This window comes from Aspergillus sclerotioniger (genome assembly GCF_003184525.1).
Source record: "Aspergillus sclerotioniger CBS 115572 chromosome Unknown BO94scaffold_33, whole genome shotgun sequence".
In the NCBI taxonomy this organism is placed as follows: domain Eukaryota; kingdom Fungi; phylum Ascomycota; class Eurotiomycetes; order Eurotiales; family Aspergillaceae; genus Aspergillus; species Aspergillus sclerotioniger.
In genome coordinates, this window is record NW_020291023.1 from 238,858 (window position 1) to 262,107 (window position 23,250).

Consider the following 23,250-nt stretch of genomic DNA (forward strand, 5'->3'; position numbering starts at 1 on the left):
AGTAAAAGTCCAAGCAAGCTGAAGCTGTCGACGTCTCGACGACCCATGCATGCTAGAGGGATGGATGGATCAGTCGCAGTCCGTCGCCAACTAGTGGCGATAGCGTCCGTTCGGCATTCCGTTGTCCTTGTCGTCTTTTGTGGGTGTGTGTCCCTTTCTCCCTATCCTATCGAAACCCAGAGGAATCCCAGTCGGAGGTCGCTCTACCATGGCCGAACCTCACATGGGATACTGTCACGCCGGGATTGGCCGGAGGAGAAACGAGGGGACGAGAACAAGGACAAGGACTCGCTCGGATCGGCCGTGGTGGGTGAGGATGGACCCTGCTGGGGGGCGCTAAGAGTCATAGTAAAATTAACTGTCCTTATCTCGTCCCTTGTACCTATCTAGAATTCTAGATACTCCGTATCAGGATGGCGGATGTCAGTGTCGGCTTATTTCCTCCAGGGCCGGTGGAGCCCGTCGCGTGGCTGAAACAAACAAGATCGCAGGTCCGATCCACGATGATCCCCCAACTCTTAAGTCTCCCTGCCGATTATTATTACGCCCGGGATCTTCATGATCCATGGTCACTACAATGTACGTAGGTCAATGCCAACTATCCAAGAGATCTACTATGTAGTATTCCAACCCTGATATTCAACCGATCCATCCACCCTGTAGCAATCTTCGGCCCAAACCATATGCTTAATACATCCCCCTCCACCAACCAGCCTACTCTCCGGCCCTAGCATATATAATAGAATAAAAGGGGAAATGACGGCCAAAGCAAGTCTATGCAACTGTATTTATATAAGGAAAGATACAAAGTGCGTCCCAGTCATCACAACCAAGGGGGAAAACAATTGTAAAGGAGCGTATCATCATCACATTTTCCACCCCGAAGGCCTTGCACGCCTGCACATCCGTTGCGTCCCATCCCCGTATGCCGGGAGCAGTAACATTCAACAACAAGAAGGTTCAATAAGAGACGGGCGGAGAACACTCAATAGCCTCTGAACGCAGCGGTCGCTGCTTCAAGACGTAGTTTCCATATCATGTGTGGCACCAGTGATCTCAACGGATTGTGCCTCTAGCTCTTTAGGCATCAAGCTATTGCAGTGCTCCTCCTCCACTGGTACACCGGCTGCTCCGGTGGTCGCTGCTTCGGAAGACGACGCATCTGCCGCGGCGTGAACCGACTGTGAGGTGGACCCCTCTGCATTCGACCTTGAGGTCGTTCCCTCCACATACTCAGGAACTTCGTCACCCTTTTCTTCATCGCCAATCACTGCAGCCAGACTTCGGAAATTGAACAGAGGCTCCGCAAAGGGGCCTGCTCCTTCAGCCGAGGCGTGCGGCCCCGCAGGATCTTCGGTCATCGATTCAACCAGTGACGAGAACGAGGAGGACGCACTGGAGACATGCCGAAGATGCGACGGCCTCGTAATTTCTTTGGATGAGGACTGGACGATTGGGGAGGGTGACATGGACGGCGGTTGATCGACCGGGGCTATCGACACTGAGGGGAACTGGACACCCTCGACCGCAGCACTGGAACCGGCAGGGAGTACACCAACAGGTGCAATTGGTGATGCCCGATCCACCTCCTTACCCTTGCGGGCAGATGCGGCTTCATCGGCAATGGAAGAGGAGCTGCTGGTGACCCTTCCCAGCCTCCCATCAGGAGGCACGTCCAAGGCGGAGCTGCTCGCATTGTTACTCGTTAGCCCGATTTTGCGTGCAACCTTGTCCGCCTTTTTGGCCTCTTTCTCCTTTCTCTTGGCCTCCTTCTTGGCCTCCTTCTCCTCCTTTTTGCGCCGCTCCTCCTCACTGGCTAGACTGAGTCTGATTGCCTCCATCATCATCATCTCTTCTAGATCATCAATGCGATTACGCCTCGAGCTGTGGCGTGGGGGCGCTATGTTACCAGGCCCCTCTTCTGCAGAGTCGGTCTCGTGACCAGCTCCACGCCTATCCGTCAGAAACGCAAGAGCCTGCAGCGCCGGGGACCCGGTGCGGGCAGTGGCATTATGGGCTTCTGGCGCGCCGTTTCTCCGCATAACGCTTCTTCTCCCGAGACCAAAGTTTCGGGAATCACCTCCAGTTCCATTAGAGTGCATTAGATAAGCGGCAGTGTGAAGGGCGGTTGCTGCCGCAGACCGCCGCGCAGCATGAGCTCGGGCATTTGCCAGCTTCTGAGCCCAGTCCGGACGGATCCTATCGGTCGTAATCACCGTAGGATCATTTGCAGATAACGAAGTCGCGCGTCGACGGCCTGTGACAGGGGTATTGCCGGAAGATAAGGAAGACGTAGACGACAGCGGAGAAGTGATATTGGGCCGAGAGCTCGGATCAGAAGCATAAGCCAGCCCTCTACGGAATGACGGGGGCGCGTAGGTCACCCCAAATTCTGGCTGGACGCAAAACGGACATGCCGAAGGTTCTGACACTAGCTGACAATCCTGACTTTCGGGGTGTTCACCACCATCAGCTGGGGCAGAATCCGGGTTCGCGTCTCCATGCTCCGGTGGATGAGGGTCGGGGCGTTTGATTTGAACGAAACACTCTGAGCATATTGGCTGATCACAGCACCTCGTACGATTTAGGTACGGGGGATAGTACAAGAAGCAGATAGGACACTCAGCCGCATCTTTATAAAGATATGCTTCAATGGGTTGACCGTTAACAAAAGGATCGCGAGGCAACTGAATCTCTCGTGAAGCTGAATCAGACGAGATACCGTGCTTAGGTGTCGTCAGAGATGCAAGAGTCTTTGCCCGGGTTCGGAATAAAGGTGAGCTTGAGGTACCGGATGCGATGGGAGACGTGGGGGAGGGTAGTGAATGCGCGGGGGTAGATGATTGGGAAGCATCGGAACCATAGGATTGGGACCTCGAAGTAATAGGAACCATCAAATATTGTACCGCGGCCGAATCCGAAGCCTCCTTTGCGTCCTCCGCGGCTTTGGGGGGGTTCCTATATTCCAGCTCCGGGGGGATCTCGTCGGGCGGGGGAATCGGTAGGCCACGCGCCGCTGCCATGAGCTGGTGCTCCGTCCACGAGTCGGAAAAGTCATTAAGACCTCTCCAGAATGGCGCCAGTCGTCGTTCGATCTGTGGAGAAATAGTCAGCGTCGGCCCACCCAAATCAAACGGTACCGTCACGGGCTCACCATTAGCTGTCGGACTACGGCCTTATTGAAATCCTCAGGACCCGTATAGACACCTTGGGTTACCAGGTATCCACCATCGACATGCTCCTCCTTCATACTACGCTCCCGCTCTTTGAGTCGAGCTACCCGCTCTTTCTCCAGCTTACGAGCCTCTCGTTCCTGCCTTGTCTCTCGCCGGTGTTCAAGCGTCGCCAGATCTCGTTCTGAGCTTCCGCCTATTCCGAGGATAGACAGATCAGGTCTGCTGCCCCGGTTCGACCTGGAACCATCTGCGTGATGGCGATCACCGTATGGGCCATGGTGATGACGACGATTTGACGAAGCAAGCGGCCGGCTCTCTTTTGTCTGAGAATTGCCCATCTCGGGCGAGAATTGGAACCAACCTCAAGGTGACAATAGTAGGACGAGATGAGGACGATGGTCAGGTTGAGAAGCGGTCGGAATAAGAAAGCGGAGAAGGAACGAGGTCCCGGCCGATAATGGGAGATGGAAGAGGCTAACGATGGTTGGGAAATGGCCCAGGCGGCGAAGAGTGAGGACCCAGATCCAAGGACTAGGAGAAGAAGGGGAAAGGTGGAGCACACGTTAGAGGACCCTCAGTAGGTAGAGCGGGGATGGAAATAAGATGATGCTAAAGAACCCAATGTGGCCATGTGAGCGACGACGTCGAAGCTGGGAGCGGCGATGAGATCAGAAGTGCGGGCGTTAGTTAGCCGCGGGAAGATGGGGATGGGGCCGGATCAGGGGGGGAGGGGGGCTTGGGGGAAAGGGATCTTCGAAGCGAGACTAGAAGAGGTAAGAATGTCCCATACTGGGGGGGAGCCGTGGTGATTCGAATCCAGCGATGAGGAGACAGACACCTAGGCGAAGGGAAAAGCAGAAGAGGAAGGACGACAGCGATCCGCGTCAGTTGTTCGTGTCAGTAAGTACGGAGTCCGGAGTACTAGTGTCAGTAGTTCCGTCAAAGCAGCCGGGCTGTTGGGCCTTTTGCCTAGGCACTACTACTCCATAGGCAGGAGGTGATTTGGTCCCCGCCATACTGAGGCTTACCTGGTCTCAGTCGCCGGTTCCACCAGCCACTCGGGTCTTCCACCATTCACACCGCGCTTTTTCCCTCTGTCATACGAACCCGAGACCGGCTGAGTATCGGCCCGACAGTTACATCGTATTCGGTATCGTGGTTTCATGGCCAGGTCACAGTAGATAAATAGTAGTACGGAGTAGATATGTTGCAGTGGATACATCGAGTCTTACATCAATCATTCCTGCCCCCAACTGAGTTGCAAATTTACATGTTCCCCGTTTCGATGCGTGGCTGGTGGTAGGAATGGAATGACCTCTCTTCTTTTGAGTACTATGGTCTGGCCGTGTTCGGTTCCTTATGCACATAACAAGTACTACGATGCAGAGTACTCGGCAGGACCTGTGGCTGAGGATCACTGACTGCGCCACATCTCCATTCCCGGCCTTGGCGGCCCGGAAAATCCATCATTAATTTTTCGGTCTGGAATATCATCCATCTATTTTATTGACTTGGGGTTCTTGATGCTTCATGTGAAGCTTATGCAACTATCCCCGGATATTTGCGGTTTTGCCGTCTTTGCGAATCGTCCTTGATTCTTATCATGCTGGTGCGCTTGTGATCGAGTCGAATCTCCCCTACACGTCTTAGTTGTCAATTGTACTCTACAGCCTTCAAATATCATTCTGGGCAAATGACGACCGCAGCGTCCGATACGAAGCGCCTCCATATCACTCCATTCTCCCCCGACCTCCTTCCGTCCGTGCTCCCTGCGTCGATTCAATCCCTGGCCACGGAGATCTCCTTCCATTGCATTCCAACCTTTCCAGAGAATAATTACGGCTACGTGACCCTACCAACTATGGAGGCCGACAAAATCAAAAAGAAGCTCAATGGTTCGATCCTTAAGGGCAAAAAGTTCAAGGTGGATACCGCGCGGCCGAAGAAAAGATCAAGGGATGAAGAGGATGTCGATCATGTTGCTGTCACTAAGCCATCATCCGAGAAGTCCAAGAAGTCCAAGAAGTCCAAGAAGCAAATAGCGGAGGGGGAAGTTCTGGAGGGTTATGAGCTCCCCTCAGACCGTCAAGTAAAGAGAGGCTGGACAGAGTCAACAGATGCCAAGCAGGAGAGGCGCAAGGAAGAGAAAAAAAAGAAGAAGGACAAACACGGAAAGACAGCCAAATCCCAGGCAAAGTCCAAGTACACCGAAAAGGCGGAGTGTCTATTTCGAACCAAGCTTCCTCCGAATAAGTCCTCCACCGATGAAAAATCTGAGACACAGTCCAAGAAAAAGACTTCTGCGCAGGAGACGATTGTCCATGAGTTCTCCAAAACACTTACGCATCCGAGTTTCTTACGCTCTGAGGATGATGGGTCAACACCTACAGTTTCCTTCGAAGAAGGAAAGGGTTGGGTAGATGGGTCTGGAAATGTGAAGGAAAATGCGAGCGATCGCATAAGGAAGGCTCAATACAGGCCGGGGCAAGTAGCAGGAGCCAAGGAGAAACGAAAAGCCGCTAAATCCGTCAAAGACGAAGTGTCAAGATTCCAGAATATCACAGGCAAAGAAAAGAAAGCCACCAAGGAAGCAGTGTCTGCAGATGAATCGGAGGATTGGACCTCGTCTAGTGGAGCCACTTCGTCCGAAGAAGACTCCACGGACTCTGAAGATGACCAACACGAATCCTTCATTTCGTCAGATGAGTCTTCTATTCACGATGACGGTATGTCAGTATGGTCAGAACAAGGTGGGCAAGAAAATACGGTCTCCGGAGCAAAGACCACGGCAGAGAACAATTCAACACCGTCCTCGCAAGGCGTCCACCCGCTGGAAGCACTTTTCAAGAGACCTCCACCGGGAACTTCCGACGCGAAGCCTGATACAGAGACCAGTGCACAATTCAGTTTTTTTGCACAAGATGATATACAGTCTGATGAAGAGGTTGAAGACAAACCGACTGAACCGCATACGCCATTCACCAAGAGGGATCTGCAAGACCGTGGATTGAGGAGCGCCGCGCCAACTCCCGACACGGCTCTAGTTGGTCGGGCCATTAATCGGAAAACTCTGGGACGGCCTGATCCTATGGATGTAGATGGTGAAATGCACCTGAATACTCCGGTACCGAAAGCCGCGGCTGGACCGAAGGAAGACTCGGAGTTTACCAAATGGTTCTGGGAGAATCGGGGCGACAACAACCGCGCCTGGAAGAGGAGGCGGCGTGATGCCGCTAAGGAGCAAAGACAGAGAGATAACCGCAGTAAGGGAATGAAAGGAAAATCTTAGAGCTGCTGCCTACGGCACGGTTCTCACAACGGATTCGGACACGGGACTTTGCATAACTGGCGTGCCTGACTGGCCAGCGTAATGCCAAATTTTGTCAGATAATCTTCTCTACTAAACATATAGACTGCATCCATATGAAGCGTTGATATGGCGATCGGAGACCTGACAATAGATCGTATGCATCCGTTGATTCTACTCCAAATAGAGTACGGAGTATTTCTCCAGTAACGACATCACGTGCTGCCAAGAGTCCGGGGATGGTTCCGAGGTCCATGACTTCCGCCGCGGCAATAATCAGACCAACACGTCAACTGTTGGCTGAAGGGGATAACCACCCCTTCCACCGCGTACCCCCCAGTCATGCTGCTTCGGAGCAGTACCCCGCGACTATTGCTTCTTTTTCTTGCTTTCCTGTTCTGTACCTCTTTCGCGGTGGCTTCCTGTGAGTAATTCTTACCATCCGTTGTATGGCGTTTTCTCCGCCTTACAATCAATGAACAAGGGCTGACATAGCGTCATCAAATACAGCCCCCGCGTCGTTCTGCAAGTGTACTTGCTTTTCCAACAGCACAATCATCCCTCTCGATCCCGACTCTTCTGAGTCCGCCTCGGCCTTGAACGGTGTCTCCCATTTCCTTCGTCGCAGTGATGATCCACATAGCCTAAGTGGAAGGGCCAAGAACTATCGCTCTTTGAATTGCAACGACTGTAACCGGAAGTTCTGCTTGGATTATGATCTACCCACCTGCCATGGTGCCAAGGAAGATGACGTCTTCACGACTTGTTTCCGTATGGCGCAGTTCTTCTTTTTCAAGACCTCTATTTGTCTCCATTGTTATGCTGACGTCGTGTCTCTGTTCAGAAAGAGACTCACGGAAAGACCAAGCCATAGTGTTTATTTTCATTATTGCTACAGGCAGTCTGCTTGCCTGGGCAATCTTCAAGCCTTGGGTAGAAAAGTGGCTCGAGGTAACTTCACGTCCATGGCTTTCTTTACATGAAGTGCTGACTTGATTACAGGCTGCAAAAGAGCGGCGATCATATATCCCAATCTCAGAAAATGCTGGCCATTAGCAATGCGTGTTACATGCAAACTACCTACAAAAATACCGGCCCAGCTCCCTTGCTCGAGGCATTCTGACGCCGGCCATCGGTGAAACAGAAACTAGAGGTGATTCAGCTACCTATGCATTCTTTAAGTCGTGGGTTTGAGATATATTGGACATCTGCCAAGGGCATGGCTCGTTAAGTTGATGGACGCAACACCCCCACCTGATCATCTAGAAAGGCTAGCCTGAAAGGGGAATTCATTGGCAGGCTGTACAGATCCATGCCAGCCTCTTTACGCAGCCTCCAGCGACTTGTATCTTAGCGTTGCCAATCAACAAGATTGTGTAAATACCCATATCTGCGTGTATCTTTTTGACCCATATCTGAGCCTAGCGGCATCTGCTATTGGTCATGTTTCGAAAGGCTCTTACCTGAGAGAGGCTATCATAAATCTCGGAAACGCGAACTAGTACGTCGTATGCTGAGAATCGAGATTATAGCGATGAAGTCAGAAAATCAAATGATATGATGCCATCAACAATTGGGGTACTGTTTTGAGATGTGGTGAGACCATCCTCAGTAGCCCGAAATGATCTAGCCGCAAGACCCAGGCAGGCTAGAGCCGCTCTCCGCTAGTGCTAGTGTGCATGAGCAGGTGGCACTGCATATGTCATTAGCATAGCTGCCTGTTAATTTTTCAGTTCCGGTCCAGCTTAGTATAACGAATTATCGGTAATTGAGCTACATGGCTAAAAGCAGCCGATTCCGGATGGTGAAAGGTAGCTCGTATTATAGTCTTTCTCAAAGTTCAAGCAACTGGGATCAATGCCTCGTACGGAGTACAAAGTAAGTAGGTAAGTAAGTACTAGGCTATTAAACTCCATGACCAAAATCAACTTGATTGGCATGGTTGCTTTTGGTCTGCGGGGTGGTTTGAATTAGTGACCCAATAGTGGCTCACAGTAGCAATGGACTAGAGTGCTTCGAGACTAGCGGGTTGCCATATACTACTACTAGATACTACTACTTAAGGTACTACTAAGGTACTCCCAACCGATCTACATAGTATGAAGAATGGAGTACGTACGGAGTATATACGGTCCACTAAGTAGATACTTAAATACTTTGAATAGTGTGTGGAGGAGCCCGGGCGTGACATCCTTGCCTGGACTATGAGTGTATCCGGAAGATCTTCCGTTGGGAGGTATGCTCGCCACCTTGAAGCCTTTCTGCCCTCGGAAGCGCGCACCTAGGAAGGAATGTAACACCGGGCACCACTGCAAGCTCCCGACGCACAGCGGTATCACAGGCAAAACCTTACACTCGCCCGTGGATCCCGTTATCTATTTGACATGAGAAGAGTAGTCCGGATGCAGCTCCGGCTTCTGGGCGTTGCCCTTAACCTGATATAGATAAGGCTTGGAAAACCAGGTTCCGGGGGGAAAGATGGTGGGAGCCTCTCTCATGTGGAAGCTGAAATTTCTGATACCGATACTAAGTCTGGTGGGTAAATCCGAAGGGCCTCAGAAGAGGGGAAATCCATGTGGAAGACACTTGAACCATACTCCAACCTGTCAGGTGGCGCCCGCACCTCGAAGTACTTCAGCTACTTACTTACAGAGTAGTACTGATACTGGACCTGCTTATCTCGCAGTCTCCACTCCTGCACCATCGCTTCTTCACTGTGCCTTTGCTTTTTCCCGGGTTCCTTCACTCTTTCTCCTGGTCTACCACTTCCTTAACGCATTGTGCACACACACTCTCTCTCCCTCTTTCTCCCTCCCTCCCTCCCTCTCTCTCTCTCTCTCTGTCCTTCTTTGCACCCAAAATCTGCCACGTTTGTTTTTGCAAATCCAAACAGACAGGAGAGTAAAGCGAAAAGAAAAGCCGTCAGCAGGCGTCTTGTTTTTTGCGGAGGGCTTGCCGTAAGAGTCTTGGTTGATTCTACAGAAAATGTTATTGACACTGCAGAGAAGACCAACCACCTCGGACAATAAGTTCCCCACTGTTCAGCTGTTCCTTCTTGGTATGCAGGGCCTCTGCCTTATATTGCACCCGATACGCTGACACCTGTTTCTCAATAGCAATATGCCGCGTCGCAGAGCCGATCGCCTTGACATCCATCTTCCCATACTCATGGGTAATGATCAGGGACTTCGATGTGGCTGATACCAACAGCGCTTCCTTCTATGCAGGAATCCTTGTTTCTGCATTCTCCCTTGCTGAAGCTCTTACCGGTATGTTCTGGGGATCTCTCTCAGACCGAGTCGGCCGCAAACCCGTCCTCATCACCGGCTGTTTTGGTACAATGCTGTCTCTTCTCATCGTGGGGTTCGCCTCGAATTTCTGGGTGGCACTATCTGGACGGGTCCTTGGTGGAATACTGAATGGAAACATTGGGGTCATTCAAACCATGGTCGGCGAATTGGTCAAGAGGCCCGAGCACGAACGTAAGACGAACCTTTACGTCTATTGTTATTGCAATTGTGGCCGGGGCTTCTGCTAACTGCGGGTACGTATAGCTCGAGCCTACGCTGTTATGCCATTTGTGTGGTCAATTGGTACAATCATTGGACCAGGTATGTGTGTTGGACTCCTTCTCGGTAGTTTATAATGGCAATGGGTGTTAACTGCATCATCCTCTGCAGCGATTGGGGGGTTGCTTGCAAAGCCTGCAGAAGGTTTTCCGTTTTTGTTCTCCCCCAATGGCTTATTTGCCAGGTTCCCTTACCTCTTGCCCAATCTTGTCTGCTCCGTCTTACTTCTCTGCAGCATAATCTCCAGTTGGTTCTTGCTCAACGAGACACATCCTGACATGCAACCCTGGAGTGTGCCAGATGATCTTGATGATCCTGTCGTGGAACGCCCTCTTCTTACAACTGCCGGCGTGAAGGCCAATGCAGGTGCAGATCTGCGTGCGGAATCCTATGGCACTTTCAACCAAGTCCACCTTCGCGATGGTGAGAATGGGACGGTGTGTGCAGATGATTCAAAGCCCGAGTCTACCCCGCCGAAACAGAATGTGTTCACGTGGCGAGTGACCATGCTTATCATCGCCTTGGCTATTTTCACGTACCATTCGATGACGTATGACCATCTATTGCCCATCTTCTTACAGGACAAAAGCGCCAGAAGCATCTCCACGTTGTCGAATTTGACTCTTAGATTTCAAGGCGGTGTTGGCCTTTCAACTCGAACCGTCGGGTTGATTATGTCGACCGATGGTGTTATTGCGCTCATCATCCAAAGTCTGATTTTCCCTGTCTTGGCTCGGCGTTTTGGTGTCTGGAAGCTTTTCGTTGTCGTCACCATTCTTCATCCTCTGGCTTATTTCATGGTGCCATTCCTCATATTTGTTCCCGGCAATTATATGATTTTTGGCATCTACACCTGTTTAGTGGTTCGCAATATTCTCTCGATCATCGATTACCCAGTCCTCCTCATCCTGATCAAACAAGCGAGCCCATCCGATTCTGTTCTGGGGAAGATAAACGGTCTTGCGGCCTCTGCTGGTGCCCTCTCGCGAACAATGGCGCCTCCAATCTCTGGCTTTCTGTACAGCACTGGTGCCATGATTGACCTCACTGCCCTTGCCTGGTGGGGGAGCACTTTTGTCGCAATCATTGGTGCGGTACAACTATGCATTATCGAGCCAAAGAAGCATACCTCTGTTACAGTTCATCCGGCTGCGCATTGTCTCTACACGTTACATGTAACGCCATATGAAGAAGAGACTGTCCGTATTATTGTGACTAACGCTGACAGTGAGGAGGTTGACAATGCCTAGTCGAAAGGCGAAGCATGCCGCAATCGTACAGGCATGCGTGGACAGTCACCAATTTCCTAAACAGCCACTTTCTGTCCTGAAGTGAAATATCTTCTTGAAAGTTGGAGGAATCTCATTTGCGTGAGGATCGTATGTACTGCTTTTGAATACCATGATATTATCGGGATGTTGTCCTTGCCAAAAATGGGTTGATGTGCTGCATTATGGCGCTTGCAAGGTATTCTAATGTCAAATTATGGACATATGACAGATTTAGATCGTTTCTGCCCTGACTGTTCCGATCACTTTGTATCATTATAGACGGGCTGTAGCGCCTCCCTTATTATATAGAATGCTCTGTATGTGAAGGCGGTGGGCTGCATTGTGGTTTCTCTCCTTTTAGGGCGGTGTGAGACAGCAGTGGTATTGCCTTTATACACCGCCCTAATACTTTGACGCTAGTCCACAACAGAGCTAGCTTTGTTTACCGCGATCCTGGCAACGGCCCGAAAATAATAATAATAAACGCCGGCTCGAACTGTCCTTGGATCATCACCAACTCAGCGCTGTTGCCCTCCACACGATCCCTGGGACTGCTTTGTTCCCATCCTATCGGTTGGTGTCAGGGCACTTGTCCACATCATCGAGATTTTCGACACATATCTCCTGTGTTCAGCAAATTATACCCCGCCGTTACGATGTCCACGCCCCTATCTTCGTTAACATCTTCGCGCCAGAATTCGCGCGCCTTCTCACCGAGCTATGGCAATTCTGTGGATGAGGATGAAATGGATGCATATCTGGCGGCCAATGATATACATGAAAATGCCTATTCAAGCCCCTTCAAACTGACTGGTGATGTTCAAGAAGACCCAGCCCACGACGATGCCGTTTGTGAATCGCAAGATGAGGTTATAAGCAATGAAGATGCTGAAGCCATGCCACCAGCACCCAGCTCGCCTTTTCAGTTCGATGCGAGAGATGAAACAGTCGAATTCCAAAGACTACGTGCACTCAATCGGCAGGCATCTTTAGGCCTCAGTAACAACACCATGACGCCCAGGAAACGCTCCTACGAACAAGTCCCTGACGATCAGGATGCTTATGGGACCCCTGGTGACAGATATAAAAAGGGAACTGGTCCGAGAGGGACTCCGGAGATCAACGTCTACGCTGATGAGGACGCCGGGCCCATTGTTGAGCAGAGCATGCTAGAGGGTGCTGGTCAGGAGGCTGTCAATATCATGATGGAAGGAAACCATAATGAGGGCATGAGCAGTGTCCTTCATGAAACCAATAATCAGGAAATACAGGAGAACGAAAATCTCGACTTCCAGGAACCAGATGATGCCATGGTTGATTACTCTCACGACTCTATGGATGACACTTGCCTCAGCACTTTCTCAGCAGTGCCAGACATGACCACCTTTGCGCAGCTTCGGAGTGACTCGCCTTTCAAAGCAATGCGATCTCTCTTAGGAAGCCCAGCCAGGCCACAAGATTCCCCATATCAACGTGTAGAGTCAGCTACCCGTACCACCGCAAGGAAATCTCCCAGAAAAAGCGCCCTGAATGATTTCGGCACATCTATAGCATCCCCCACACCTCGGAAGCGAGAAGCAAGGAGCATACATGAAATGCCCAACCTGCTCGACTTGACCGATCAACCAAACATCTTCCCCCGTCAACGTTACAGTACGCAGAATGAGCGCTACTCCCCTTCACAGCGGTCTCCCTCGAGGGCTGCTAGAGATGCAGCAAGGTCACCTGCAAAAGCTTCGCTTTTGGATTTCGATATTCCCGCGGTTCCTACTCCTCGATCAATCCCAACGGTCACGCCTCGAGAGCTAGAGTCTTTGAAGTCGGGCTTTCTCTCGGAGATTTCTTCTCTCAAAGCCACACTCAGTGGGAAAGAGGCAGAAGTTGCTAGCCTCAAACAGGCGGTTGCTGATGCAGAACGGCGTGTTGGGGAGGCTTTGGAAGAGGTCCGCAACGAGGTTGCGCGCAAGGAATCTTTAGAATTTGAGCAAGCTGAGTGGCAGCGAAGAGGCAAAGAAATGGAAGCCGTGCTCAGAGAAGTGAGATCCGAGATTGTTGATGGAGAGCGAGAGAGAGAGCAGTTGGGGAATAAGGTGGATGAAGTAGAAAGGACCAAAGAGCAGCTGGAAAGCAGAGTGGTCGAATTGGAGAGTCAATTGGCCGCAGCCTGCCAGACTGCTTCCACTGCCAATGGAAGTTCCGAAAACGAACCTCGCACCAAGACACCCGAAGAGACCGCCAAAGAAGTTCAAGATGCCGTCGAAAAAGTTGCACGTGAGCTCCACACACTGTACAAGAGCAAACATGAAACAAAAGTCGCTGCATTGAAGAAAAGCTACGAAGCCCGTTGGGAAAAGCGCGTACGTGAAGCTGAAAACAAGCTTATTGCTGCCAGCGAAGAGAATGAGCGCCTGAAATTGGAGCGAGATGCAGCTGTGTCGGAAGCCCCACGTATCGACAACAGCATGTTTTCTCAAGAGAGGGAAGAGAACGAGGCAGAGAAGCGTGTGCTAGAGGCACAAATCAAGGGTTTGCAACACGAAATGGCAGCCCTCAAAGATGATAACGAGCGCCTACACGCTGAGCTGAAACAGGAGCGAGCAGAGAAAGGCGAACTGGTGGCGGCCGTGGATGAATGGCTAGCAATTCAGCAGGATCAGCCCCCAGTACAAAGCAACTCCCAGCCATTAGATGCCCGGGATATTGGGTCGCTAGAGCCGATGCCTGCCGCCAATGAGCCACCCTCTGAGAACATCCGGCGAAGCGTGAGCCATAGTAGCTTCTCGAGTGGCATTCGTCCTCCGAGCACGGGCTCTAGCAATGGCGAAAAGAGAATTCCTAAGATTGGGGCCGTGGGGAATCGACCTGCTCGGGGGAACAGTGGTAGCAAGTCTGGAATTGCGGTATTCACACCAGGACGAAGTGGCATTATGGGATCGATTGAACGAATGGGCCGCGGTGGTGTTTAAAGGACGCACGCATCTTCTACGGAAGTATGATGTTTTTTTTTTTTTTTTTTATTTCGGAGACATTCTTTGGGGATGTTCTCTTTCTCGACTTCACTTCGTTGCTTGTTTGTTGTACATCGGTTTGGTTGTTGGCTGGGCACATATTCTTCCTGGTTGAGATATCCCGAAGGCGTTTTGGTCGAGTGCCATGGAACCCAAGGACTGTGGTTTGGTCACTGGATGAAGTTATTGATGTAATGTGATTATGTTCCAATGATGGCCTCTTATTTGATTGATATCACCATTACCCCTGCACGAGAATTCCAGTAGTTTACATATTGGAGCAGCACTCCCTACTAAGGGGTCCATCATAAATCCGACTTCCGTATCACTGTTGTTGGCCGGCCACTCTGACCACAAGTGCCCAAAGATCCTCGAGAATTTGACATCCGGTCCGTTGCTGAGTGAGAATGCAGACTAGCGGGGTTGTGAACGGTCTATTCTAGTTGGTATACGACATGCTCAGACCCGTTGGTTGACAGGTTGGTTATCTTATTTCCGGTGACCGAAGGGGTGAACGTGTGATGAGTAAGTATTGTCATGTACTAGAATGACACAGTAGATATGAATGTATGGAGTAAGTTGAGATCATATAGAATCCTTTTATGGTTGTGTATTCCGATTGTGTCTGTTCAGGAGCGACCCCGTGATATCAGCTACTCCAGTAGCCTGCAACATTCCCGACGGGTCGAATTGTCGATGGTCCGAGCCAGATTAGGAGGAAGGGCATGCGACAGTTGCACCCCGTGCTTGCCAGTCTTCTGACACGGGCCTTGCGGACTCGCCTAAACCTTGCCATCCATGTAGGGCATGACTTCATCCCCGTCATGATGGATCCCTTTATCCCGTATTCTAGTCGCCCTCCCCCCTCCCCCCTCCCCTCATTTCCCGTCCATCGGGTTGCCGCCTGTGGCTTGCAGCACGCTTGCTAGAACGTGGGGTGACAAGCTGGCAAGCTGGGCCATGGCGAGCTCCAATCGCAATGTTGGTGGAGTTTTTAGAGGCTTGGAGCTCAAGCTTGCTCGGGAAGATGTCCGAGTGCGTCGATACAGGTCAGTCGGGGTTGCGAGGAGCGTCCCTTGCTGGAAGAATCAAGAAGGGAGGCTTCATGGGCCCCCATGGGGAACGTGATCTATGATCTATCCCTCCGTCAGGCCTCTACTCCCGTACTACGGTCTATGGAGTATCAGGACCCGGATCTGGGGTTATCCGCCAGATGTGACCTGCCAGGTAGATGCCTAACCCCGCAAGAAGAACTAGATACATGGCCAATGGATGCTTGCGATGAGTCTTTTAAGAGGATCCAATGCAATTTGTGCATGTGTTGGACCTACAGATCCACCAATTACATCTGGGCGCATGATATCATCGGCAAGGGGAGAGGGGACCTACTTAGGTAAATGATGCCTTCCAAGTTCCAAGGTTCCCTCTCCGGACTCCCCGGGTTACAATGATGGAGAAAAAAAAAGGGGGGGAGGAGAGGGGGGGTTGTTGTTGTTGAAACTGGAGCAGGCTGGGACTAGAAGGTTCGATCGCCGCAGTGGAATGAATGGATATTGATTTTTTTGGGGAAGGGGGGGGCAAAAATTAAACCTTTTCCATTTTTCAATCGACCCCTCCGTACCTACCTACACAGTACTTAGTACTATGAGAGACGATACGTAAGTTGCCCCAGAAAATCAACCGGACGGACGGACGGAACCGACGGCGTCGGATCCACTCACTCAATCCGTCAGGGCTCCAGGCTCCAGGTCGGGGAGCGCTGCTCATTATTATTGGCAGTCAGTCGCTCTCCAGCCGACCACCCATTAGTCATTGCCCCCGTCCCACATGGGAGTCCGCCCGGGTGTCATTGATTGGCGTGGGGAAAATCCCTCGTGATTGTGAAAGTCTGAAAGTCTGAAAGTCTGAAAGGCCTGTCGGAGAATATCCACCAGGCCAATCACAGTAGTAGATAGCTTGTGCGTTGGTTCGCTCCCCACGAAATTTCCTTTGGGGTCACCCCCGTATTTTCCACACATTCCGAACTACTACTGTTAGGTAGACTGGGAGATTAGGGCAGACCGACTCTTTTAAGTTCTATACTTGTTGGTGTTCCTAGGTAAGCATGACAGGCTTCTGGTCTAGACAGGCTGAGCGTCTAGTACTTACTAACTACTACACAGTAGCAGTCCTTACTAGATACCTGGTTTGAGACATGGATGGCTGCAACTACAAACATGTCCAATCACATACGTCTCCTGCAGTAGCAGCATGCAGCATGCAACATGCTGGGATGGCGCACATTGACAGCAAGGAACCAGCCGCTCGTATCACCCTTCATTACGACACTGTACATGAAACAGACAGCATCCATCCTGAAAGAGCTGGAATGTCTGATCCTCCTCCGCTGTGCCTGGTTTACACTTTACTGTGCTCTTAATGTGGGGTACCTGGCGCGCCTTTCCTCCGATTCTCGCTCGTTAACTGACCTCATCTTGGGGTTCCTGGACTTCCTGGAAGAGCCCAAGTTAGCTAGCCTTCAACACTACTCCATACGTAGCCTGCTATTCCCCCACTCCACTTGGGCATCAGCTCCATGATGGCTGATGGCCATCCGCCTGCGGCAGGTCGCAGGTCATTCGCACAGATTCTGGACCGTCATGGCTGGTACGCAGTAATTTCCACCGCAATGATTGGATCTCTTCCCTTGGTGAGGTTGGATTCCTCCGTTTCCTCCGCTTGTCGGCATTATCAGTTTTCACGGGGGAAAGCTTTGGTACGTACTCCGTATTGTTGGTAGGATTATTAACTATTATTCTCCTTCTTCTTCCATTCTGGAATAGGGAGGTAATTGGCTTACCCCGTAATATATCTTAGCCGCTTAGTCTGGTGCAGTGCGGATTTGCAAATAAGAAGAAGAAAAAAAAATTTCCCCCTGCTGCGAATTGCGATATTCAATTTTACTGACAGCTATGCATCAAGAATTTGGGCCGATCCACCCGCGCGATATTATTATCCAGTCCTTGACAAGCAACTCAGCAAGCTTTCAAGACACGTTGGGTGCCATATACCTCGCCCCCAGATGACGTCTATCCAGGTCATATCTACTCTGTAGAACATGCATACGGTGTACACTTCCGCATCCATAGATAGCAGTATCAGTTCTTGTTTGGGGTGGGTCTCACCCAGTCAGTGACCGACCGCATGTACGGAATTTTTAGTTTACTGTTGGAAATGTACGCCGTACTACTACCGGTCCTAACTCCCATTGTCGTCCCAGGTTTGGTCCGGCCCAGCGATTGTCACTCCATCGGCACGCGGGATCGGCTGCGATTAGTTGGTTAGTCTCTACCGGTCGGCCTGGATGCTGCAGGCCAGCAACAACCACCGCTCCCATTATTAATCGCAGGTATGACATGCACTGGCCGAATACCTACTTACATCGCATAGATAGTGTCCAAGTTCATGACTATGTACATATTGTACGGCGTATAATCATGTGAATCATGATGAGCGAGGCCATCCATGGACCAGAGAAATCCACACTGTTTCCAGATCTCCATACACAGTAGTGCTGCGTATAGAGTATCTAGTAGGTACAGAGTGTACGGAGTGTACGGAGTGCCTACGGGCCTCGGTTCGGGGCATCTGGCTGGCCCTTACTCGGCTGTTCACAAGGGGAGATCTCCATTACTTAGAGAAGATCATAATGTGTATAAATACTGGCGATGTGTAGATCTAGTGAAACGAAAGGTGGCTGGCTCCCTGGAGAGTTATTCTAAGAAAAAATAAAAAAATAAAAATCGAGCCATTGGGGGGAGAATGGGGATGAAGACGACTTGGAAAGTAACAGCCGGAATCTTTTCCGACCAAATATGACGCATCTTCGTACTATCTACTAGTACTACTTCGTAGTACCACCCGCATCCTTATCCGGATAGTGCCGCCGTCGCAGTTGAGACCTATCTAGATAGATATGTAGAAAATCCCAAGAGCCCCGGGGGGTTTCCCCCTCCATCTGTTAACTTACGAGTCGTTTCATAGCCAATGGTAGGATCCTCATATTTGCTCCCGGTGCTTTCCGGTGGCGGCCGGTGTCTGTAGGAGATAACGTGACCAGGCCGATGAACCCCAAATCGGGAGATGGCAAACTGCCACCACCATCTGGGTCCGTTGTAGTGGGGGAAAAGAAAGACTGAGAGCAAGGGGGTTGACTTGAGAATTGAGAAGAAACCGGCTGTGGAAACTGGAACCTCAGAAGTGAGAAGGTGGAAACGGCTTCAATAATCCAATCTCCAAAGCCCAAATCCCTCTTCGGGCGGGAGTCCTGCGTGTGGTGGGTCTCGCCTTAACTGGATGGTCATTGGTGTCTCGGGTGGGGGCGGTACAGTAAGCAGCAGCAACGACTGGTCCAAAGCATCGGAATCTGATTGTCTGCCCGCCCACCCCACTCAACCTGGGTCGCTCCCAAGCCTCCAGCATCCAGATAGGGACTAGCGGGCGCGGTCTGAGGTAAATACTGGTCGCACTAGCGCCAGCCTTCTTTTCTAGCCAGCGTGAGTGCGTGACCTACACAGAACAAACACGTAGATAGGTAGTAGTAGAAGTAGTAGATGGTAGTAAGTAGTGACCTGCGGAGTACGGAGCAGTTTACTAGTACGCGATAGGTAGCAAAATTGGTATTACCACCCCGAGGTTGACGATGATGATTAACCAGGTCAGTCCTCGCAACTACTAGTCTCGACGGCGACGGAGCACACCGTCCGCGATTGGGTTTCCAGGCGGAATTCCACGGTTCTGGTCTGGGGGAGGCGACCATAGCGAGTGGATCTGGGGCTCATCATCCCCAACGCCAACGCCTCCTGACGGACGGACTGGCGGACTACCTACTAAGAATACTTAAACATTCTCCTCCCCGGCCCCAGGGCTTGCCTCGATTTTCGTCCCTTTGGACGAAAAGATTGGAACGTGGTCCTGTGATCCTCCCCCTCCCCGGAAAAAGTGATCAGAACCTAATTCTCATCTTGTATGGATTTATTAAATCAACTAACAAAAAAAGAAAGATAAAAAAAGAAGAAGAAGAAGAAGAAGAAACAGCCTCTCCACTCCTGTCTTTCCTCCATTGGGGTCACGTTCTGGATTTCCTTTTCCTACTCCTCGCTTTTCTTGTTCACTCTTACTTTTACCATCTTATCCTATTACCAGTAATCCACTTACGGAATCCCGCATTGATTATCTATCTTACTTACTTCCATTGATTGATCGCTATCCTTTCTCTCTTCTTCCCCCACCCCTTCCTTTCTCCAACCATTGGCACCAGAGGCTGGCCACCTCACGAATGATTCAGTTCAACTGAATGTCGCTTCGCATAATGACTAGCACTGCTGTATCAACAACAACTACAACAACACCCACCCCCCAGACTGCTGTGGATACGGAGTCCAAGACCAAGAGGAAAGCCTCCACCGCCGGTCTGCCCGCCAATGCCCGCCCTGTGAAACGGCGGGCGTCGAAGGCGTGCTGTTGCTGCCGAGCTCGCAAAGTGCGGTGTGATGTGGTCGAAAATGGTTCGCCCTGTACGAATTGTCGGTTGGACCAAGTAGAGTGCATTGTCACTGAGAGCAAGAGGAGAAAGTTCGTCCACGTCGAATACATGTCTCCTGTTTGATTTCCACTCCGCAGAAGTGCCGGCTAACCACGAGCGCGTCTTGTTGCCATCCTTCAGGAAATCACGTGTTGAGGTCGACAATGCAAACCCTCACCAGCTTTCTCAATCGCCTGCAGAGGTCCCGGATGATGGGGCCAGTCTGTTCAGGCGGCTTAGCGAGTGCCATGGGCTTTCCGACATGGTCCCAGGCTCTCCTTCGCAGCGCTCTGTAGACCTGGATCAAGGGCAGCACATGCCGCACCTTCTCTGTTCGTATTCACGTCTGCCTTGCGTTTGCAATGATGATACGCCTACCCGATAGATGCTGATGCGCATTCCTCTAGATCAGAGTCAGGCGAGCCGAATTGGCTCTGGGGACCGCTTTCGAAGAAGAATGGCCCCAAATCCCGCTGTCCCGGCTACGCTCCCTTTGCACCATGTGACTTCGCAGATCCAACAGCTGCTAGATCCTTCTTACGCCAATGCCAGGTCCGGCGGGGTCGTCTTGCCTGACTACATCCGCGGGTTACCGCCTCGCCTGCAAAAAGAAGACATCGACTACCTGTCTATGAAAGGAGCGTTGACGGTTCCCGATGCGGGACTACGGAACGAGTTGCTGAAAAGCTATATCCACTACGTCCACACATATATGCCCCTTCTTGATCTCGAAGATTTTCTGCAGACGATCGTTCAGAACGATGGCATCCGCCGGTTGAGCCTCTTGTTATTCCAAGCCGTCATGTTCGCTGGCACCGCTTTCATCGACCTCAAGCACCTGCACGCTGCCGGCTATCCGACAAGAAAGGCAGCCCGGAAAGCATTTTTTCAACGCGCAAGACTTCTGTACGATTTTGACTACGAAGTTGACCGGATCTCGCTCGTCCAATCCTTACTTTTAATGACCTACTGGTATGAGACACCCGATGATCAGAAGGACACTTGGCATTGGATGGGCGTGAGCTTGTCCTTGGCACACACCATCGGCCTTCATCGTGACCCCGGAAACTCTCGTATGGACCTTCGGCGCCAACGGATGTGGAAACGTATCTGGTGGAGCACATATACCCGGGATCGCCTGATTGCCCTGGGAATGAGACGTCCGATGCGTGTTAAAGACGATGACTGTGACGTTCCGATGCTGACCCTCGATGATTTCGAGTTCCATGCATTCTCACCGGAGATCGTGAACATGGTGGGCAATTCGGAAATTCTCCAAAATGCGAGTCACCAGAGAGAGCTTGCCTTGATGTTCATCGAGAAGGCAAAACTCTGTCTCTGTGTTAGCCATGTCCTGTCTGCTCAATACTCGGTTTTGAGTCATAAGTTTGGGGGCACAATGGAGACGACCATGATGTTGGTGCCCAAGAAATCCGCGGCGGAGACCTTTGAAGTTCGTCGTTGTGACCAGGAGCTGGAAGACTGGCTGGCCCACCTTCCGGCAGAGATCCAGTACGCTCCCGCCGCGCCCTCCAAGTTGAGTGAGGCACAAGAAGTCCTTCATTCCCATCGGGCGCTCCTGAAGATGGTCTATTTGACCACGTCCAGCGCGCTCCACCGCCCCCAAGTTCTCCCTGCTATCCCGTTCCCGTCCATGGATGCTGAGCTGCAGGAGATCTCGAGAAACAAGGTGCGGTTCGCGGCGATCGAGATTACAAACATCGCCCAGGACCTACATAGTTTGGACCTGACCCGGTATTTCCCTACGACGGGAGTCACGGTCCTCCTTCCCGCCGTTATCATCCACCTCCTGGACATCAAGTCCAGCGATCTCAATATCCGGATGACAAGCCTTCATCGGTTCTATCAGTGCATGCGCATTCTGCAACGCTTGCGAGAAATCTATGCATCGGCTGACTTTGCGACGTCGTTTTTGGAGGCTGCAATTCGGAAAGCCGGGATTCAGCTTACGGTAGCGCCCCAAGACGTGCACCCGCGGACAAACAGTACACTTGACACGACCGCACGCGTCAACACTCTGACTCCGCCCCCCGACTCACTTGCACAGAAAATCCCTGACCTGACGTTTCCAAAATCAGACGGGGCAGCACTTACCGGTCAGCTTGCTAAGGGAAGCGGACCTGGGTTGGCATCCACACCTCCGCCCTCGGATGGTAGCGAGAATGGGAGTACCAATAACCTCAATCCGAGTTATCACCAAGACGCCTTTACTATTCCCAACTTTGATTCGGAACTGAGCATAAGCGAGCTCATGGATCTGGCGAATGATGCGGAAGTGACCCAGAATGACTTCGATGCCTTGATCAATTTTGACGACGCTGGCGCCGACTTCTTCGCAGCCGACGATGGCTTGAATCCGAATGGGAATGCCGGTGGGAAGAGCTATGGCTTTGGTCTAGGTCCCATGGGCAACCTCTCCGACATCATGGGATTTGATGCTGAGAACAAAGGTGTTGACTTGACCGGCTTGGGGGACGGGCAGCTCGCTGAAGATCGCACTGCGATACCACGGGCCGACGTAGCCAGTCTCGCGGCAGACCTGGATGCGGAACTCGGGTTGAGTCTATGAGTATTCTATTCTCGTATTTTAGAACTCTTTTTTCTTCCCCCTACATTGCTTCTGGCGATTATGTTATCGCCACGCCATGCCATTGCATTGGGCTTCTTTTCCGTCTGGGAGCATGAAAGGGATATGGGCGCTTGGAGTTAGTTCATGGCTATTGATGTACCGGCTTGAATCTTGGATCGGTTGATGCTTGTTCATGTGCTTGATGCGCCTGTTGCCTGTTCCTCCCCTTGCACGGGTGACTGTTTCCATAATATGTACATACAGAGTCGAAAAGTACGACATGAGGAAATGAATGACACATGCATACACTACACGAGCTATATCTCTCCCGTTGGGGATTTCGTTAATAGTAGTCTGCCAGACGCAGAAGGCGACAAGTGGTCGGACAGATATAGGATTGGCTTTCATTCTACCCTTGTCTGACTCTTGTGTTGGACTATGTTCCAGCTGGTCGAACATCCTTGCAGCGGACTCCACCCACTGACCGCTTGAGGGCATTCTACTTGGAACGAGTTTCCCGATATCCTCTTCTTGTCTCAGCCTCTTGGAGTGGGTCTGGGTCATTGAATCCCTGGTGTAGTCAGAGTAATTTGTTGCTGATGTTTCATGAAGGGTTCTCCTACCGTAAAACCGAGGCCGGGTCCCTGAATTCTTTGACAGGGCTTCCTCGGTGGCTTACCGCAGCTTGACTCGGATATTAAATCCAAAGACTAATATTTCTGCACTCAAAGTTATGGAGGGTGAGTGAAGCTTTTAGATGGAGTCA

At 51.2% G+C, this 23,250-nt stretch overlaps 5 protein-coding genes across 5 annotated transcripts; 3 read left to right on the plus strand and 2 right to left on the minus strand.

The window, feature by feature from the left end:
• Positions 1-611: 611 nt before the first annotated feature.
• Positions 612-3,981, minus strand: sip5 (Sip5p). The gene is made up of 2 exons (XM_025614719.1): positions 3,155-3,981; positions 612-3,095 (listed from the first exon to the last, which is right to left on the minus strand). The coding sequence occupies exons 1-2, from the start codon at positions 3,512-3,514 to the stop codon at positions 1,017-1,019; spliced, it is 2,439 nt and encodes an 812-aa protein (XP_025463297.1). The 5' UTR covers positions 3,515-3,981; the 3' UTR covers positions 612-1,016.
• A 427-nt stretch (positions 3,982-4,408) lies between these two features.
• Positions 4,409-7,941, plus strand: BO94DRAFT_627812 (uncharacterized protein). Its single transcript, XM_025617444.1, has 4 exons — positions 4,409-6,439; positions 6,994-7,254; positions 7,328-7,434; positions 7,486-7,941. Exons 1-4 carry the CDS (start codon positions 4,870-4,872, stop codon positions 7,537-7,539), a joined length of 1,992 nt encoding a protein of 663 aa, XP_025463298.1. The 5' UTR covers positions 4,409-4,869; the 3' UTR covers positions 7,540-7,941.
• Positions 7,942-9,468: 1,527 nt separating this feature from the next.
• On the plus strand, positions 9,469-11,614 carry BO94DRAFT_569086 (MFS transporter; the record flags this gene model as incomplete). The annotated part of the gene is made up of 4 exons (XM_025614720.1): positions 9,469-9,541; positions 9,600-9,965; positions 10,038-10,094; positions 10,164-11,614. 4 exons carry the CDS (start codon positions 9,469-9,471, stop codon positions 11,300-11,302), a joined length of 1,635 nt encoding a protein of 544 aa, XP_025463299.1. The 3' UTR covers positions 11,303-11,614.
• Positions 11,615-19,263: 7,649 nt separating this feature from the next.
• farB1 (putative C6 transcription factor (Ctf1B)) lies at positions 19,264-22,517 on the plus strand. The gene is made up of 4 exons (XM_025610310.1): positions 19,264-19,804; positions 19,854-19,909; positions 20,036-20,226; positions 20,302-22,517. Exons 1-4 carry the CDS (start codon positions 19,667-19,669, stop codon positions 22,482-22,484), a joined length of 2,568 nt encoding a protein of 855 aa, XP_025463300.1. The 5' UTR covers positions 19,264-19,666; the 3' UTR covers positions 22,485-22,517.
• Positions 22,518-22,632: 115 nt separating this feature from the next.
• BO94DRAFT_550103 (uncharacterized protein) lies at positions 22,633-23,048 on the minus strand (the record flags this gene model as incomplete). Its single annotated transcript, XM_025613478.1, has 2 exons — positions 22,633-22,723; positions 22,747-23,048. The coding sequence occupies 2 exons, from the start codon at positions 23,046-23,048 to the stop codon at positions 22,633-22,635; spliced, it is 393 nt and encodes a 130-aa protein (XP_025463301.1).
• Between the last annotated feature and the right edge of the window lie 202 nt (positions 23,049-23,250).

Excerpts from the sequence above, each read along its gene's own strand:
- sip5 (XM_025614719.1), bottom strand. The coding sequence starts at position 3,514 with ATGGGCAATTCTCAGACAAAAGAGAGCCGGCCGCTTGCTTCGTCAAAT. Across the intron at positions 3,096-3,154 it reads CCGTAGTCCGACAGCTAATG|ATCGAACGACGACTGGCGCC; the intron begins GTGAGCCCGTGA and ends ATTTCTCCACAG.
- farB1 (XM_025610310.1), top strand. The coding sequence starts at position 19,667 with ATGTCGCTTCGCATAATGACTAGCACTGCTGTATCAACAACAACTACA. Across the intron at positions 19,805-19,853 it reads TGCCCGCCAATGCCCGCCCT|TGCGGTGTGATGTGGTCGAA; the intron begins GTGAAACGGCGG and ends GAGCTCGCAAAG. Across the intron at positions 20,227-20,301 it reads GCACATGCCGCACCTTCTCT|ATCAGAGTCAGGCGAGCCGA; the intron begins GTTCGTATTCAC and ends GCATTCCTCTAG.
- BO94DRAFT_627812 (XM_025617444.1), top strand. The coding sequence starts at position 4,870 with ATGACGACCGCAGCGTCCGATACGAAGCGCCTCCATATCACTCCATTC. Across the intron at positions 7,255-7,327 it reads CGTCTTCACGACTTGTTTCC|AAAGAGACTCACGGAAAGAC; the intron begins GTATGGCGCAGT and ends GTCTCTGTTCAG. Across the intron at positions 7,435-7,485 it reads GGGTAGAAAAGTGGCTCGAG|GCTGCAAAAGAGCGGCGATC; the intron begins GTAACTTCACGT and ends ACTTGATTACAG.